The sequence below is a fragment of the Calonectris borealis genome, chromosome 6 (genome assembly GCF_964195595.1).
Source record: "Calonectris borealis chromosome 6, bCalBor7.hap1.2, whole genome shotgun sequence".
Taxonomy (NCBI): domain Eukaryota; kingdom Metazoa; phylum Chordata; class Aves; order Procellariiformes; family Procellariidae; genus Calonectris; species Calonectris borealis.
In genome coordinates, this window is record NC_134317.1 from 150124 (window position 1) to 169160 (window position 19037).

Consider the following 19037-nt stretch of genomic DNA (forward strand, 5'->3'; position numbering starts at 1 on the left):
AAAAGAGATTGTTTTGTAATTAGTGTTCCTTTCACTGTTCCTTACAATATGTAACTGGGTAAGAAATTCTTCTTTATGCTCAACTGAAATACAATTTTCATTTTTCAAACTGTTTTTTTCTCTTTTTCTTCCTTCCTTGTAGAGAAAGATAAGAAGACCAAAATCAGGAGGTAGATATGTTACCAAGTGGCATGTATTAACATTATATTAACATTAAAAAGATTAGAACGTGCTGTCCTAAAACCCTGGTATGTGAGCTACTGTTACGTGGTAATAGTTAGAAGTTAATTATGCTCTTTCCCTCTTACCGTTCTCAAGGGTGGTACTTGCCAAGCTAAAAAATGTTGACTGCAGGACACTCCTGTGTCATCAGTCTTGAAAATACTTGTAAGAATTATCCCATGAATGACTAAGTCACTTAAAAGTATGATACTGATTCTCATTTAACTTAATGAATAGGGACTTGGGTAGAAAGAGCATTTCTCATCTGGTTCTCACAGAATAAAGTGTGTTCAGACTTTCTTCACTGAAGAGAAAACATCTATCTCAGAGGAAAAATTGGGATGTAGAGGGAAGATAAACTTTTTTGTTAGGCATCTATTTAGATGTGTAATTATTGAGACGAAGGCAATTTCAGGACATGTTAGTGTCGCAGGCACTTCAGTGAAATGACTCTTTCTGGAACTTTTTCTGTTTTCAGTTGCTTCTGTCCTTTACACACAGATCATCGTTACAGCACCTGTAATTCCACCACGTCCAAGTGGTTCTAGATGGTGTGCCTACAGAGAGAAGCTGGAAAAGCCAAATCCGGTTCTTTGTGTATGTAGAGCTTTCTAGCACCTGAATGATCCAGAGATTTCAGGCAGATTAGAAAATTGGCTGGATCACAGTGACCTTCAAAAAGCATTAATTCAGTAAAAAGTACACATCTTAATCTAGTGTATGACCCTGTTAAACTGGCTTGCTTTGCTGGGGAAAAAGCTTTTGGTGCTTTTGTCATTCGGACAACTGAGCTGTTTTTTCACAGCTGGCCTGCCGTATCCTGTGGGAAGTGAACGCCTCAGCAGCCTCTGTTGGTGTTAATGAAACCAGACAAGGCATTTGCCGCAAGGCAATGTTCTTCCCTTCATTCTTTATTCTTACTGGACCATGATTTTACTGGATACTTGAAGTTGGAGGGAAGACAGTGACAGAGGAGTTCGGTTAGCTGTTTACGCAGTTAAAGTACGAAAAGACCAATCGATGCAGGTCTCAGTGGCAAGTCCCAAGTGTTTCGTCATGTGAGGCCCGGGAACTTTCTCACCTGGAGTTGCCAGTATAGGATATCTGTCTTCTACTATTAGAATGTCTGATGTCTTCAAAGCAATGATGGTGAGAATTTGAGACAGATAAATAAAAAGTAACAGATTTTATTTCACACTCCTGATTTTAATGGATTTGTCTGCCACAGCAGTGTTCAGACACTCCTTTCCTCTTCCTTCCTGTTAAGGTCCAGTCAAAGCAATTCTTTGTGTCAGTGGTATTATTTCGGCACTCCAGTTTTGCTGATTTAAAGACCTGCTCGAGAAGTGTGTTGAAAGAGACTGCTGCCGGACTTCACTGCTCATTCTGGTACCTTAATTTCTAAAGTGGCACTATTCTTGGTTGTCCCTTCTTGGTAGGGGAGGAAAAAGGTAGTAATATGAATGTGCATTCATACTTTCATGAGTTCTAAATGCATTTCTTCACCTCTGTGAAATATCTAGGTATTTTGTGCATAAGTAGTGCATAGTTGAATGAAAAGATTAGCTTGACAGACATCAGCAAGTAAAAAATTTGGATGCATAATAACTGGTAAGCAAAATAATATGGGTAATTATAATTAATAATTATAAATAATAATAATTATAAAAAATAAACTGGGTAATTACATGCAGGAATACTTGTTTCAGGTATAACATAAAGTTTTAGATATGAGCGGGGAAGATAACCAAGTGATTCTCAGGAAAAGAACCTGAAAAAGTCCAGTTGTTCGGCTTGGAGAGGCGAACAGGAGAACAGGATACAGATAACCACAAAAGTAGGTGATGGTGCTTACTCTCAGTCACAGAATGCTAGACTAGGTGGTGGCCAGATGACATATTACTGACTAGTCCTGTTCCTCTTAACAGTGTTTGGAAACTGGGGGCCTGATGTTCATAGTACTGGGAGCCCTAGCACACAAGTAGGTTTGTAAGACTGTAGAGCAAAATGTAATTCTTTTGAGTCCTTAAACATAAATTGTGCTACGATGTCAAGGAGAGCCCCCTGCTCTCCCCCCCATCTGAGTTACTTTCTTGAGATTTCCTATAGGAAGCCTACTTACACATATATTTATGGATTTAATTCAGAGTTTTCTTGATCGTAAGCTGCAGTGAAACAGGCATATTGACAATATATTGCCAACAAAGAAGCAATGCATTGTCTTTTTAGCTCGGTGTTAAAAATTACCTGATTATCAAATGACTGGATAAATTGGGCACAAATCTATTGTGTAGCTCAAAATTAGAGGAAATAGAATGTTTAACACCTTATTTTTGAATACATACAACAAAAAGCAATTAAAAATGGGCTTTCGAATACCTGAAATACTATAAATAGTCTTTATACTTCTTCATCTTAATATTCCTTAGCTATCCTTAGAAACGGAGTTTTTGTTTGATAGAACCAAATAGTAATTTCTGTAAAAAGCATGCTAGTGAAATCACTCACTTGTAATTTATTTTCTGTGCTCCTTCAACACTTACTGATTTTCAAACTACTATTGGCGTAGGATTTCTAATGTAGGTTCCTGTTAGCTATTTCAGAGCTACCCTAAGAAAGAATTTTTGCTATGTATTTAAAAAATGTTGTATTGAATATTAGCATGCAAAGATTGAATAATACTTTATGGTTTTAAAAATTATAGAGGTAGTTATAGATACAGTTTGCTCAGTGCCCTCACAAACTTAAGACTGATAGCTTTTTATACTATTACTTGCTTCTGTAGAAGATGTAGTAGTAGATGAACCAATTATCAGTGTCTCATAATCATGATATGAAAAAAAGTTACGTGGGGAATGAAAGATTGACTTTTTACACAGAAACTGGAAACATGTTTTTAATCTGTTTAAGTTGAACTGTAATGCACAAAAATATAATCCTTAAAAACTGATATTCATCCCAAGTCAGTACAAAATATTGCAGTGAATAACTTTCTTTTTCTTGGAACAGAAAGGTTTGTGAAATGTCAGTTCTGAAATGATGAAACATTTGTTTCCATTTGATGACAGAACCTGGTGGAATTGCCTCTTTTGGGCACTTACCAAGGGGATGCCAGAGAATCCTTGCATTTAAATGTTCTTCAGATACTATTATTTCAGCCTCTGCAGTCGTGACAGAGTCCAGGCTCTGCATCAATTTTAGGTAGTGCCAATACTTACTTGCTGTTTAGAATCTGCTTAGAAGTGTTGGCATACAGACACGTAGTGCCATCATCTCCACTCCATGAGCTATGTCTCCATGAGCCTTAATGTTGTGTCCACAGAATTGCACTGTACCATTATCATCCTGCTGTCTAAAGCATGAGTGCTCATCTTCTTGAGCTGGATGAATTGCACAGCTTTTCCATTGGCAAAAGTAAATTATATGATGGGGTCCTTTTCTTGTCACCTGATTGAAATTTGCTGCGCTGCAAGGAGTGGCTTGTGCAGATTAATTTTACTAGCAGGCTGCTTATGTAGGGTGAGCATTCCTGATTGAAAGTGTTTACATCTGTGTAAGAAGCTCTTTCTACTAATCTTTTTTTGTGTTTTGAGGGTGGTGGTGTCAGCTTTTCCTGTCCTAACCCGGTGTAAAAGTGAAAATAACAGAAGGTGAAGGGGTGCTTATTCGAAATGAAAGTGGTGACTGCTAAACATACATGTATAAAGTTGATAACCTCATACAGAATAACAGATAAGACAGATAGATTTGTCTTTATTTATTTATTTATTAATTTAAACCAGACTCTGAGTGTTAATATTCTGGGTTTGAAATGTTTGTTTTAAGTAGACTTGGGTCACTTCAACATTAAGTGGCTTCCTGGAGTGCTGTGTTGCCTGATGGGTACCTGGTGTGGCCATTCACTTCTTGTGGTACAAATGGAATAAAATGTACAAATGTACAAATGGTACAAAACGTTGTAGCAGTAGTAGACCGGTGTCTATGTCTATATGTCTATGACCAGACCTTGTCACTAGAGCAGGGAGCATCGCTGGGAGCCTCCTATGTCCATAGCTTGTCTGTAGTGAACCGCACCCCTTCCTGCGGGCGCTTCACTTCCTCCTCGGTGAGGTTTTGGTCAGGGTACTTGTTTGTTTTGTGTATCTTTTGGCACACCACCGCTTTTACACCCACTCCTCCTTGGTTCTGTGGCATTTGTGACATCGCGGTGCGGAACCCATTGGTCACTCGTCCCCGCCCCCGGCCAGCACCCGTGCTCCTCATTTACCTTCTGTGCGCTGACCTTTTTGGGCTCTGCCCCACTTTCACGGAGAAGAGTTAGATGTTAAATTTTACTTCATAAAATGAAACTGCATTTCAGATTTGTGATGAACTCTGCTGTGCGGGACTGTCTGTTCTGAGAGACTCTGATGTGCTTCCCTTCAGCAGCTGTAAGATCTTCAGCATTAGAGCGCTCATATTGACTCAAGAAATAGTCATGGACTGGCAATATTATGACACAATGTGATTAAATACCTTGCTGTAAGGCAAGAGAACACCAAATGCTGTGGGACTCTTCTCCAGTTGGCTGTCAAATAGTTGTTACAAATTCCACTTGGTCATTGAAGAAGACTGAAGTACGTTTTTACCCCTGCACTTTCAACTTCTTTTTCACTGTGTTAGAGGTAATCATTGAAATAACGAAGCAATACACGGAAGTGTAGAGGTTAAACTGGGAGTTGGAGGTCAGTAAGTCTACTGTTTAGATTTTTTCAAGACCCTCTTTATAGTATTCATTCATCCCAACATTGACAGGGTACTATTATATCCATGGTAATATCCCGTGAAGGGAGTTACTTGTTTAATACCTGTTTAAGAGTAAGAATATTTTTTTTTCTATGTTAGTATACATTTCAGCAAAGGTTTTGAGCATGGAATTGGTAGGTAATTTAGTTTAAAGAAATTTCACCTTGTTGAATGTGAAAATGGTTTGATTGTTGTTTCCTTTATAGAATCATAGAATAGTTTGGATTGGAAGGGACCTTTAAAGGTCATCTAGTCCAATCCCCCTGCTGTGGGCAGGGACATCTTCAACTAGATCAGGTTGCTCAGAGGTTTAGTAAACCTCTACCTATTTTTAGTGTTTTTATTTTTATCAAACATTAGTAGTTTTTTTCCTTTGGTTTTTCTTTCAGAAAAGACATTTTCCTTGTGTAAAGCTGCACATACTTCCCTTCTTTGTTCCTTTTTAATGAGAGATTGCTTTCTGTTTTCATTGGGTTCAGTTGCATTCATGATTATTATTCACTATGGAAAATTCTGGGAAAATAACTGGCATTTTGGGCAAAGTATTGAGAGGAACTGTCACAAATCACTACACCTGGAAAATAAAAAAATGTCTTCCTCTCCCTCCCTCCCGTTTTATTCAATTTCTCTTTTACAAATATGAGAGTTTAAAAAGCAATTGTGAAAGTTCATCATAAGTATTGACTGACAAAATACACTAACATGGAACAAATGTCTACTTTATACTTGAGGTTAAAAAGAATATGGATCTGCTGTAACTGGTATGGGCTTTTTTAGTCACAAAACGCATTAGGTCTACTGTGTAATTATTGCTGATCCTGACTAATGACTGTTTCGGGGATTATCTCTTTTGGAGTCAGCCATCTGCTGTGGTTAGAGTAATAAACTAACTAAACATAATTAAGGGTTGACTTAGTTTGAAAGCAAAAGTATGTGTGTCTCTAGGAAAAGAATATAATTTCTTCAGTTCAAAATCATTCAGAAATACCAATATTCCAGTTTTCTATTAATGACTTTAAACAAGCAGCTGAATTAAAGGTTGAAAATGCAGCCTCCCCCAAACACCCCCCAAAAGCCTGCAAACTGAAACAAAAAGAGTGGGGAGGGGGAGAGGAAGGAGGGGAGCCTTAAAAGGGCAGTTTATTACTATTCTTCCCGTTCTTATTTAATGCTGTATTACCAATTCAAACAGACGGCTTACGTTGGTTAAAAGCTTGCAAGTATAGCTAAATTTACATTTCTGTATTAAAAAAAGTATTGATATTGATTTACCAAGGATATATTCCCATTTATGGCACAAATGTGGGTTGCTTATAGGTGGTTCTTAACTGTGCTTATTTATAAAATACATTAGATGGTAAAGACTTATTTTAATGCTGTATTATTACACACAACATGACAGGAATTTTTTTCAGAAATTGGAGAGTTCTGGATGTTTTTGTCAGGAAACATAAGTAAATTACAAAGTTTCGATCCTGAGTTTTGAATGCAGTGCATTAAAGCTTGGAAACATCTTCCCTTCTACAAGTTATTACTGTAATAATACCATTATGATGCATTTCTAATTTCCCTTATGCCATCCGTATATACAGTAAATTCACTGTGGCCATCTTAAAACAATGAATACCAAAATACAACAAAACTGTAGGTTTTCATATAAGGACTGCCTGTTGGCCTCAGCTAAGTTCAGTCATTCATAGTGTCTAAAAAAATGTACTTTGTTATATTCATTTATGTCTATTTATTGATCTCTCTCTATATACTAAAGATAGTAAATTTTTTGTAGTGTGAAGTAATGCATGTGTTTGCAAATGCTACAGACTTAAATCTGTAGATACAGATCCCTTATGAAAGGGGTTTCTATTATACAGTATTTTTCAGTGGCCTGCTTCCATTGAGTAGCAGCGTAGCTGAATTATATTCACAGATTACTAAAAATCAATGAGGTATTCTTTAACTGTGGATCGAAAATGTTTAATTGGAGAAAAGTATGTATTTAGGAGTCCTGAATTAAAAATCTAAAATGTTTAATAATATTTTGCCTTGATAAATTCTCTGAAGGAAGTAGTTCTTGTGATTTCTACTATTGTTCTGAAGAAAAGTTCATAGCCCTCATATTTGGTATAGTAGTAGATACTTTTTTGTACCATATCAGTGTAAGTAGTTGATTTTCTGTATTTGCAGAAAAAAATTGATTTTCTTCTGCACGCATGAAAATGATGTGTGATAAATTGGGCTCTAAAGGCTAAAAGCAATGAAGTCTTTCGGTGCTGTTCTTTGCAGAGTGGTTGTTTGCAGTTTGTGTAAAGGACAGGCAGTTCTATATGTTATAATATGGCTCCCTTGTTAGCAGAATTTTCACTTTGGGAAAGTAGTATCTTTTGTTCTGCTAGCTAGCAAAGTCTAGAGACTTCATCCGGTACATAGAAATTGCCACATATAAAAATTATTAGTGTAAGGAATTAATGATTTAGTTAAAATGGGCACAGTGTATCTTCCAGATATTTTGTGTGTTTCTGCATGACTTTTGCTTTAGTATTTCCTTTGGCTTTTTAAGACTTGCTTTTACTGACTGAGAGGAACCAAGGATACTGCATCTTTCTTTTACGCTGGCTTTCCAAAATGAGTATTTGGGAAGTCACTGTTGAACACAACCTTGGGTCAGAAGTGCTGTTTAACACATCGGTTTTCTAAATCGATTAAAATAGAATTTGGAAAAGCGTGTCCCTCTTGTGTACTTGGCATTCTGTTTTACAAAGCCTGGGAGTGAGATTTTATGGCAGTTGTTTGACTTGGACTCGGCCTCCTCACGTTTGCAGGGGCAGGTCTGAGAGAGGGCGTTGCCTCTGTCGCCGAAGGAGACTCCAGGACAGGAACCGGTTTCTCGGGAGTTCCCCTGGTAGGAGCCAGCTGTGCTTAGTCTCGTTGCTTTTGTAGTAATAAAGGGATTCTGAGAAGATTTCCTCCCCACCTTATTTACACTCTGATCCTGACTCGCCGTCAACTGCGGTTCTGGCAGGTGGAGTCAGATGGTCGTCTGGCTCTGCTACCACTGTGCTTAGACATCATCTGCTCGGCTGCAGTGTTTCAGTATTTGAGAAACTGCTTCTCAACAAGTAGTATTTTTAATAATAATTTTACTGGCTGTTTTTCTTAAAATACACGTGCTTTTTAAGTGAAATAAGTCTGGTAACTTTTGCTTTAGGCAATTCATGGCGCAAATAAAAATGCCTTATTTTATATGAAAAGCTTACAAGGGGAAAAAAAAAAAAGCTGGCATCTAACAGGAGATCTTATATTTATACTATCTCCCCGTAATTGCTGGGCCTTTCCCTAAACTAAGGGACTAGGTACGGGCTTTTTGTCACGCGTCACAGGTTCTGTAAAGCTGGGGAGTGTCAGGGAGCACCACGAGCAGGGCTGCTCTGCAAGGAGGGACAGGCCGGCCGTCGAGGACGGCTCAGGCGGTGCTTTCCCGACCCTGGCACGGTCCCACAGGGGCTGAACACTCTGCGGGTCACAAAATAAAGGAATCTGTCAGGCCCAGGGTCCACCCGCTGGTCTGGTCAGGAGCAGCAGAAGGTGGGAGCTGGTGCAGGCCCGGAGGGAAGCTACAACATGAGACATGGGGTCCAGCCAGGAGGCCTGGGCACAGGCCAGGCTGCAGAGCTACGGCCTGACTCAGGGGAGGGCTGAAGGTGCCAGCCTGAGCCGAAATGCAGCTCCTGAGCGGAGGGCGTGGGTGGTGGTCCCAGGTGAGGCTGGTGGCCTTCGGGCTGAAACGTGACGTAGCTCTCGGCAGCGCTACCCAGTTCCCTTGCTGCTGCAGTTGCGCTGGATTCCCTGACGGCTGCGTGCTGTTCACGCCATGTGCCTCTCATGTGAGGTCTTGTAGGAACCGCTCAAGAATCGGGTGCAGATCCTGCGACGCCGTCGGCACAGACGCTCCTGTAGTCCCCTCGAGATTTAATTTCCTGCCATAGAAGACAGACATTTATCTTCTCTCTTATAGATATGGAGTCTGGAGAGCGGTTAACGTCATCGTCAGTCTCCTCCACTGCAGCTGCTTCGACTCCAGCATCTTCTACGCTGTCTGTAGCTTCGGCAGTATCGAAAGGTGGCCTTTCCACTGGAGCTGCGTCACTGAGTTCCACAATCAATACTTGCGGTAAAAATTACTCAATTATATGTTGCAATGTGATTTTAGTGTTTGTCAACACTTGTAATTATTATTACAAATCAAATATAATAAGGTTGCACAGATGCATGGAAGAAAAATGTTTGGATTTTTTTTTTTTTGCTAAGTGACATTCATATACTGTGAATATATTTTACATAGTACTTGCTTATTGAAGGAATGAAATTAATTTAAAATTGCCTATTTCAAATGTGAAAGAAATTTTCAGTTTGCAAAGCTGCCTTGGAAGCGAGGATCAAATTAAGGATTGATCTAGCAAACTCTGTGCCACTTTCAGATTAATATCTAATAATCAACTTCTTTAATATACATCATGTTCTCAGCATTCAAGCCCAACCCCTACTGTATTTTTATAACTGGAGGAATAATTTCTTCTAATGGAACTTGAGATTGAAAAGGTGAATTTCGAAATGTCGTAGTCTTAGATAGTCTTGACTAGAGTGAAACATCTTGGTTTGAATCAGAAACTTACATGGAAGATTTCTCCATGCAAGAATCTTATTTTTGTGAATGGAGCTCGGATTTCAACTGAATGATGCATATTTCATCAACGGAACAAGACATGGTAAATAACTCGTCCCTGCTGTTTCTTTCTTTACTTTGGAGAACAGATCACATACACTCTTTTTGCTAGCCTGAGTACTACTGATTCTTATAAGATATACAGTAACCAGGAAGTTTTTCAGCTTAAATTCATGGTAATCCACTACTTTCCGAACAAACTTCGTTCTTGCAGTAGAGTGAGCAAGCGTGTATTCTCCGAACAAAAACTCTTCTGCCCTGATACTGTAGAACTGGTAGATTCTGAGTGCCCTACTACAGCCTGCGTTTGTTCATTTGCAGCTTCCTTGGGAAGAAAAATAGAAACCAGAATGTCTGCGTACCTAGAATTATGTCTCAACTATTTATTTTAATTACTCTAAAATCAGCCAGAAAAATTCTTAACTAAAACTGATGCAGAACAAATAACAATGTGTTTTATTTTTCAGTACCTCACTACAAATTCAACTCCAAAAGACTTTTGTGTCTATGTTCATTAGCCCATGCCATTTAAAATGGTTCTCTGTGGTGGTTCCCAGAATGTAGTAAGAGTTCATTTACGTATGGCTATAAATGTACAGTCCCAAACTGAGGATTTATGTGACTCATTTACCTCTCCTTGCTGCCTTTGCTTTGTAGATATTACAGCATGTAATTTTATGTCTCCTGTAACATTGTGTGTATATATAGGATATATATTTGGGCTATCAAAATACAGTAAGACTAAAGCAGATTAATAATGTAATAAAGATACTAAACTGTCAGTTTCTTTCTTCATTAGAAAATGCAGGTAGTCCTTTTCTTAAGTAGTTTTAAAAATTTTATTCTCAACTTTTATTTAAAAAAAAGAAGTTTCATTTCTGTTTGATAGCTAATAGTTATAAAGACTGATAGTAATTCCCAGTGTTCATGGGTTGTTTCCTTTTAATTTTTTTAGTGGTCAGATCCTTTGCCTGCCTGCATCTGATCTTTAAGAACATACATATTTTTTCAAGGACACTTTGTATTCCTAAAAACAAGCTGGAATGTAGTTCGCTATCAGTACTGTCCCATCAGTTTTAGTTATGAGTATATCCATTTCTCTACCTGACACAGTACACTATGGTTACTCTTGCATCCGCTCTGAAAAGGTATGCACTGTCGTAGAGAAACTTCACAGAAACGTTCACGCTGTCAACCAGCCAAAGACCGTTTTCCCATTAATGACCTATGGCTGGAACGTAAATTTCATTGAGTCAAAACTTCCTTGAATTTACAAGATATTCTGTAGTCAAGATAGACTAATATCCTAGCCTTGTTCCTAAACTGAGATGTTACTCACTTCTGTGATTCTTAAAAAAAAAAAAAAAGATGATAATATCTGTCAATCTCAATCTGATAATTAAATTATCTTCATATTTAAAAATGCATTTCTCCAGCATCTGATAAAATAATTGTTTAAGAATGAACAATTATTCTTACTAAGAGAAGGTAAAGGCATCTTAATCTATGCATTAGATTAGAGAGGTTCTTTTTATTCCAATTTATCTATTTATTTTCTTTGCAGCTATCAATAATCTATTAAGTAGTCTCCACAATAATTTGATTGCATACCCTGTCAGGTCCCCACGATGCATGTTGAGTTAGGACTGGGAGTCTTTATGCTTTGCCAGGGAGATTACACTACAAATAAATTATTTTGGCATATTCCCAGGTCAAATAGACAAAGCACCTGTGTGAAACCATTATGGAATATACTACATACTGTTAGTTCAAGTGGTTAATACAGCACTAGTTCCTGAATAATTCAAGCATTCCAATCAAGTAAACAGATACTTGCTTGCTTCTTATTCACCCATTCCTGAAAATAAAAAGGTGCATTGGAAAAGAAAATTGACGCTGGAAAGAGGTTTAAATTCATCTTCATGAGAATGTTAGCAACTTTGAAAGAATGTAAATCAACAGCCTTTTCTCACATGAGTAAATGATATAATAATTCAGTGTTCTGTCTTTGAGGGGCAGTAATACCAGCGTGTGAAATTGTTCAAAGCTCAACAATCAAGTCTTATGGTTTTGATATTATCAGACCTGAAGGGTTCTTTATTTTTAATTTTCAAAAAAAGGAAGTTCATTAACTTTTTATAAAATGAAAATTAAAAAAAAAAGAAAACCCACCTCTTTTCCAAGCCAGAAGCTGCTTCTATCAAAGCAAAAATCTTCAGTCTTTTTGGAGTCCAATATTTCTCCTTCAATGGGACCCAGAAGAATTTTAAAATTGTGGACATAAATGCACAAAGTCACAAGACTGTTTAAATTGGAAAAGTCTGTAATTTTCCACTTGATTTTCTGATTTATAGTAACAAATTTTTTTTTTTTTTAACACCAGCTTTTTTTTTGTGTCTCAGTCTTTATATAAAAATGACATTGTGGCTCCTGAAATAAATGTTGAGAAAGATCGGCTATAGTGCCTAAAATGTAAAACTGGATAAACAAATTTCTTTTGTGGTAAGTGTTTATAGTCCTTGGTTTTGTCAAAATTTTCATCTGAAGCTTGTAGGTATTTATTGACTTCTGGAGATTTTAAGGATTCTGAGTGCTAAGTGACTATCCATTGAAATGGATATGTAAAAACAAAGTGGTGATTTACAGTTTGTGATATGTAGAACAATTTCAAATGTCGAGGGAGAATGTGATGGTAATAGTTAAAGCGATGCAGATGCTTAGAGTAAGTACAAGGATGTGAACAATAGTGGAGTGCAATTGCCAGTTCTGATACTAACAGAGCACCCATAGTGCTATACAATCTCATCGCAAGTTCTCAATTTTTGGAAATCAGTGTTAAGGTGGTCAGTACCTCTTAATTGTAGTGTCTTATATACGTGTCATTAAGAATCAGTCTCTAATTTAATTATTATCAATGATTCTTTAAACATGATACCAGCCTCATTTAGACTTCCTGCTTCACGTTACTACCTGTAGGTGACCTTATAGGCCAGAAGCTGATTTCCTTCTCGGTGTTCAGACTGCACAATGCAGTGCGATCCAGGCACTGGCTAAACTCTGTTTTACAGGGACAAGACTATGAGAATAACATGCCAGATGTTCCATTTTTCAAGGTTATTGAAGAACATAAAAGCAAAAATATGGAGAAAAAAGGGGGTGGGGGTGGGGAAGAAAGTACTTCGATAGACGTAGCTCAAGTACTTCCATGTTTTAAAATTCTGTCTCATCTACTATTTGTTATAAGGACTACACAGATGAGTGAATAATTTTGAGTACTGATTGGACATGGAATTTTACCTTTACTTCTAAGGAAAGGACTTAGTGGACACATTGAAAGAAAAACAATTTCAGTGCATTGCTTTTTGGATGTGTTAGAGATTAAAGGAAACCATTGTATTTGACCACCTAAATAATTTCATTTAAAACCACATCAAGCACCTAGTAGTTCTTATATTAAAGCAAGCCTCATTGAGAATTGCCATGTGATTGATACTTTTTAAAATATGGCTTAGTAGGTCAGTGCTCTGCGTTATCTTCCGTGTATTCTTGCTCCTCAAAGTTAATAATCTGCAGTGTTTGTGCCTAAGTTATGCATCAGCTTTCTCAGTAGAGTGCAGTTTTGTCAATCCCTTTTGAAAATTTCCTTTTTTTAGAAAAATAGTCCAAGACTAGCTTCTTTTAACCTATGATTTATGAAGGCAAGTTAAAGATGGAGTCCTTGCAATTGCATTCATGTTTGTTACCTGTGTACTTGCTTCTGTGAGAGCATATTCAGAGTTTATTAAAATGCTAATTTTTTGGGGGTTTTTTGAAGTGCTTTAATGAGATAGCCAGTGCTTTGCTCTTCATTTAAATTAACATATATTTTTGATGTTTCTCTGTTCACATGAGGGTTTTTGGTTTTTAAACCAACGATAACAGTGGGTGATTGTTACTTATGTATATATAAACCATTTCCATCTGGAAATTTTGTGCTTTCCAGCTTTTTACACTGAGGGACATTTACCAGTACAATGAAAATCATGCATACAGATAGTTTGGAATCATGCGTACAAGGAGTATGGAAGACTTACTGGTGTTGGGAGGCATGTAGGAGGCAAACTTTGCTAGTACTGTAATGATTAAAGAACAACACAGAAAGGAGGAAAATACACAGTAATTTCTCTCACCTTAAGCAGTTCTCTAGATTTGATGTGTAAGTTGGAATGCCCTTAGCGTTGTTAGAAATACCATGTTATTTTTGTATTCTGCTGGTTGGTGCATTGATGCTTTGTATTTTAAGGCATTATTTAAGTATTTATTCTTTTTTAGCTCTTTTGAAAACCTTATATTGTACCGTGAAGTTCATTAATATTAACAAAGGCATTTGCAGTTATCATTCCTTGTTCCTAAGAGACCAGCATTGTTGAAATGTGTGTTGCCCTTTGGAGTAATGCTTTCAATCATTTATCTGTGTAGTGGTTAGTAGAATTTCAAAAGCTGTGTTCAAAAATATTTAACCTATTTGAAGTAAGTAAAGAATGTTAAGGAGTGCAGTTTAATATGAAATTTTGCTATGCAGAGCATGTCTACAGTAAGTTAGTAACTTGAAGAGCAAACACTAAAATAGGAAAATTAAGGACATACTAGAATTACTTGCTAGACAGACTGTCTATCAAATAAACAGGAAAAATGTCATTACAGTTCAGTTTATTGTGACAAGACTTTGCTTCCATTTTTCCTTTATGTTTTATTTCTTCCATGTTTCTAAATGCATATTTAAAAATTGATGGTTTCTCTTTTCTGGACAGATTAGATAATGGCTTAGGTAGCACACAATGTATTTTTCTAAAAGGCCATAATAATGTGTAATATAGTATAAAACTCACCTACTCTTTTTTTGTGTGATGAAAAAAGTTGATAAACTTAACAAGCTCAAAGGATGTTTTAACTTGACCTATCTTCAGAGTATTATGAAACATTGCATTGCATTGCTGCTCATCAGCACCATTAAGAATCACCACTATGGTCTGTGAGAGAGAAGCAAGTGGTGCTTTTTTTAAGAAAAAAACACAAAAAGAGTATTGTGATGTTTCCTAATTGAACTGTGTAGCAGATGGTAACTAACATTTAGTATTACTAGTTGTGTATGGACATCAGTTGTGGAAGAAGGTACATAAATGAGATTTGGGTTGGGTTTCTTTTTTATGTGATAATTTACTAACTGACGTTAAAGACATTTGAACTAAGTTCAGCAAACATAGAACCGAAATACAATGTTTTTAAACTCAGGCTGAAAGTATAAAGAAATACTCAGTATACACATCACCTGCAATAGTTAGCATCAGTGAAATTAAATGCAAATCTGTTCTTGTTATGGAGGAGAGAGGGGGAGAAAAAAAAAGCGCCTGAACCAGAAATTTGAAATCAATAAGAGGAGTTTCCCTGCACAGTGTATGTTATATTGCCATTATGTTTCCTTGTAGTTGCTAATAAATGAAAAATCCTAGTGAATGCCTCTGTGTTCGTCACACCTAACATCATGAGATACTGCAGTCAGGAGATCATTCCTAAATTATCCATTATATACACTAACACAATAATAGCATTAAAAAAAATCTAGAAGGAGGAATAGAATTAACAAACAAGGTCAAGCAATGTTTTCTGTGTACAAAGTCCCTCAAAAGTGTGGTCAGTTTGCAGAGACCTTTGCTGGTAAAGTGAGTCTTTTGGAAAACAGGGAATGCTTGGTCTTTGTGATGCTGTCTTTTTCGGTGTGCTGCTCTTTATTTTAAAACATGGCACAAATGAACTTTCTGTTCTTTTTATATTGGTCTTTTCCTGCTTTTTCTCTCTGGTAGCAATCATTCTGTTCTTGTTATGTATGCTTTTACAGGCTTGGAGTTCCCTGATTTTTCATGCATCCCTGTGTTCAGGCTATCTCAAAAGTTGAAGTTTAGCCTTGGAAGTCCTATGAAATTTCCTTTACCACCATTACAAAATTTCTGGTCATCCCTTTGTTTTTTGTCTCTCATCTATGTTATGTAAAGTCTTGCCTTGTCCTAACATATAAACACATGCTGACTTGCTGTACTGAGCCTGCTGTCTTCTGTGCTGCCATTCCCCGCCCTTCCAGGTGTGTAGCAGCCCAAATAAACTTTCTTTTTACTTCTTTCTGGTCATTTCCCCTTTTCATTTTCCTTTTCACTTCTTTTCCTTTCTGCATTAGATTCACTCTCCTTATTGTTTAAGGTATGCACAACTCTATTTATGTTTACATTTTACCCATAATTTTTACAATCCAGTTCATCTAGCCCTGTTGTTTTTTCCCTCCAACCCATCATGTCTTATCTTCATATTGCCAGCCAACCTCCTAGTCTTACAGATGGCATTACTCATACCGAAGTTAAAAGCAGGGGCACCAGTTGAAACTGGGGCAGTTGTACCTGTTGATTAAACAAATAAAGCACACTGTATGTCCTGAAAATTAGAAACTATCAGAACCAATGTGATAGATTGTAGGCAAATGGTGCAGCTTATTGCCCACTCTAAGCTGGAAGTTCCAAATTGTTTGAAGGGCTTTAAAACAAAGATAACCTGTTGGCACTCCTTAGCAATTAATTGCCTCATGTAGTTATTGTTAATTTGGCTGAGTTCTCGTAGATGTAAGAAGCAGAAACAATTGTTAAAAAAAAAAGTTTAGATAAATTCAGGGATTCTTACAACTTACAAGAAACTAATTGGTGTGTAAGATTATCAAGATGCTCTAATTAAGTTTTCTTGCTTTCAGAATGCCAGACATCCCTTCCATCTCAGACGAGTTTTTGTTGGAAAAAATATCCTCCAGCTCTGCTTTCTGCTTTAACATAGATGCTACTCGTAGCCTGTCTTTTCTTCCTTCATGTTTTTCAAAGTTAAAAAATCAAGTTGAGCATAGAAGATGTATACAGTCTCAGAATTCATGTAAGCATTGTCCCTCTTACCTCGTTTGGCTCATTTCTCTCATTTAGAACTACTCTTAATCACTTGTTAGACATCAGGTGAGATTTACTCACAGAGTAAGGAATGACCTGGCATGAAGTATGGCAGTATATGCCCTCATAATGATATCGCGGAATATGTTGTATGGGAAATTATGCCTTTTAAATCGTCCATGCAAGAGTCGGCAAAAAGAGAAGCCCACTGTAGAAGGTCTCGTATTACACAGTGGTGATATTAGACTTCAGATGAAATGAATATTGCCAAACCTCCCTTTTCTTAGTTATTTCTGAGTGATAGATGATACAATGAATGCTCTCACCATAGTTGAAGCTGTAAATATGAAGGTAACAGCAGTGGAATGTTTGAATGATGCTTCTCTATCAAAGAACAGATAGTATCAGAAGAAAGGAAAGAGACTTTCATTTTAAAGCATTTGTTGTTTCTAGAGCTTTTCAGTTAACTTGGTCAGAGCAGGTTTACTGTGAAAGCAAACTAAAGAAATTGGAATAATGCTGTGGCATACATAAAATGAAACAAATGATGAAAGATATTAACAGTACATTCATAAAGTGAAGATTTGCAATCATCTTACGGTTTTGTGCAGCTAATTCCCTGGTGGTGTGGGGTTTTTTTTTGTTTGTTTATTTTTTGTTTGGGTTTTTGGTTTTTTTTTGTTTGTTTGTTTTGTTGGTCGGTTGGTGTGGGTGGGTTGGTTGGTGTGTGTGTGTGTTTGTTTTTTTGTTTAAACAATAGACATTCCTCCAATAAGAAATATGAAGGTGGCATGACAGAGCTTAATTGTTGCTCAATGAGGCTTTCCTCTAGGATTTCTAGTGGTTCTTTTGCTGGTTTGAATCACCTTTTGTTTAGTTCATTTCTACAGGTAGAATTGCTCAATGTGTGTTGCTTGTTCTGATGATTTTCTTAAAGAGAGGTGAAGAATACCTTGCATCTTCTGTTAGTCCATTCATTCCAGTTTTGCAGAGGGATGAAGCCATGAAATGTTTGATATATTAATTTTTAAGGTGAAAGTCTGGCAATGGGATAATGGCTTTCTAATAAGAAAAAAAAAAAAATCAACTTTTAACCACCCCAGTCTGATTTTCATTATAATGATGGGATGTACTCATTGTTTACATTCTGAAATGTGTAAGTTTTATCACAGTGGCATTACTGAAGACAGTGCTTGAAGGTGGAACAGGTTTTCTATAATGCATTTGTTTCTTCATGAGAACGTGCAATAAAAAATGGTTGCTAAGAGGGTATTGAATTGGATCAGTACCTGCCCTGGAAAGTTTTAAATAAGCACTATGACTGGACCTGTTGGCGTTTTCATTGCTGCACATAAAAATTTCAGTGCTTCTGGCAGGAGGTCTGAAGAACAATGTAAAATTTACAGAAATGATCTGTTCAACAAACATGTTATAGCCACTCTGTGGAAGTCAAGTCTTGGAACATACTCACTATGTGTACTGTCATTTGTCATCTAGCAGGAATATAGTTCTCTCCACTGCCCACCACCAACAAAGAGTGCCTAGAGAGTAGAGGGGGGGTTATCGTCTGCCCCTCTTCAAGAAACGTGTTTACTAAAAACTCAAATGATGCTATTTCTGTGCTAGGGCAAAGGGGCAAATTGTTCAGGTGGGACACTCCTTGCAGTGAGAGACTTCGTATATACATGAATGAGATTCCCTCCAACATGTGTAGGGTAAGTGTAGTTCAGCAAGACACATCAAAGAGAAGTTCAAGCCAGTTAGGCTGTAACAAGTGATATGACTGTGCTAGTGATCCCATAGGTTAATTAATCCTGCTGAGAAGTACAGTAAACTGGCCTTCTGGAGCTTCAGCCTCCATAGCTAGAGTGCTTCTGGCAATTGCTACTTGTTTATTCAGAACTACCTTGGGTCTCTGCATATCTGAGGACGTAGATCATTGAAAAATAAAGCTTGGAAAGGACTTCAGGAGGTCATCTAGTCCAGCTTCATAATCAAAGCAAGGTCAGCTTTGAGGTCAGTGTCTGTCTTGTTTTTGGGACCTAAAACAGTACACAGTATTCTAAATGCAGTCTGAAGAGTATCGAGTTAAGAGGGATATTTACTTCCCAAGCTCTACTGGCTATGCACCTGCTCACGTAGCCCAGCCTGCTGCTGACCTTTGCTACCAGGGCACACTGCTGGCTGATGTATGGCTTGGTGTCTGTCAAAACCCCTAGAGACTTTTCTGCAGAGCTGCTCCCCAGCCAGTCAGTCTCCAGCTTGTATTGTTCCAAGGGGTTATTCCTTCCCATGTGTAGGACTTTGCGTTTGTTCTTGTTGAGTTTCATAAGGTTTCTGCCAATCCATTCCTCCAG

At 37.4% G+C, this 19037-nt stretch overlaps 1 protein-coding gene across 31 annotated transcripts in view; it reads left to right on the forward strand.

Moving 5' to 3' along the window:
* The window catches only part of BAZ2B (bromodomain adjacent to zinc finger domain 2B), a 162485-nt gene that overhangs the window by 66113 nt on the left and 77335 nt on the right, over nt 1–19037 (forward strand). For 30 of the 31 annotated variants that reach the window (XR_012674018.1, XR_012674019.1, XM_075152564.1 and 27 more), the window contains one exon: nt 9020–9175. Coding sequence is in view for 29 of the 31 variants with exons in the window: in XM_075152564.1 (XP_075008665.1) it covers nt 9022–9175 (154 nt within the window). In the remaining 2 variants the exon portion in view is untranslated. Of the gene's footprint in view, nt 1–9019; nt 9176–9700; nt 9771–19037 lie in introns of those variants that run through there. The other variant, XM_075152576.1, reaches the window with a different exon arrangement.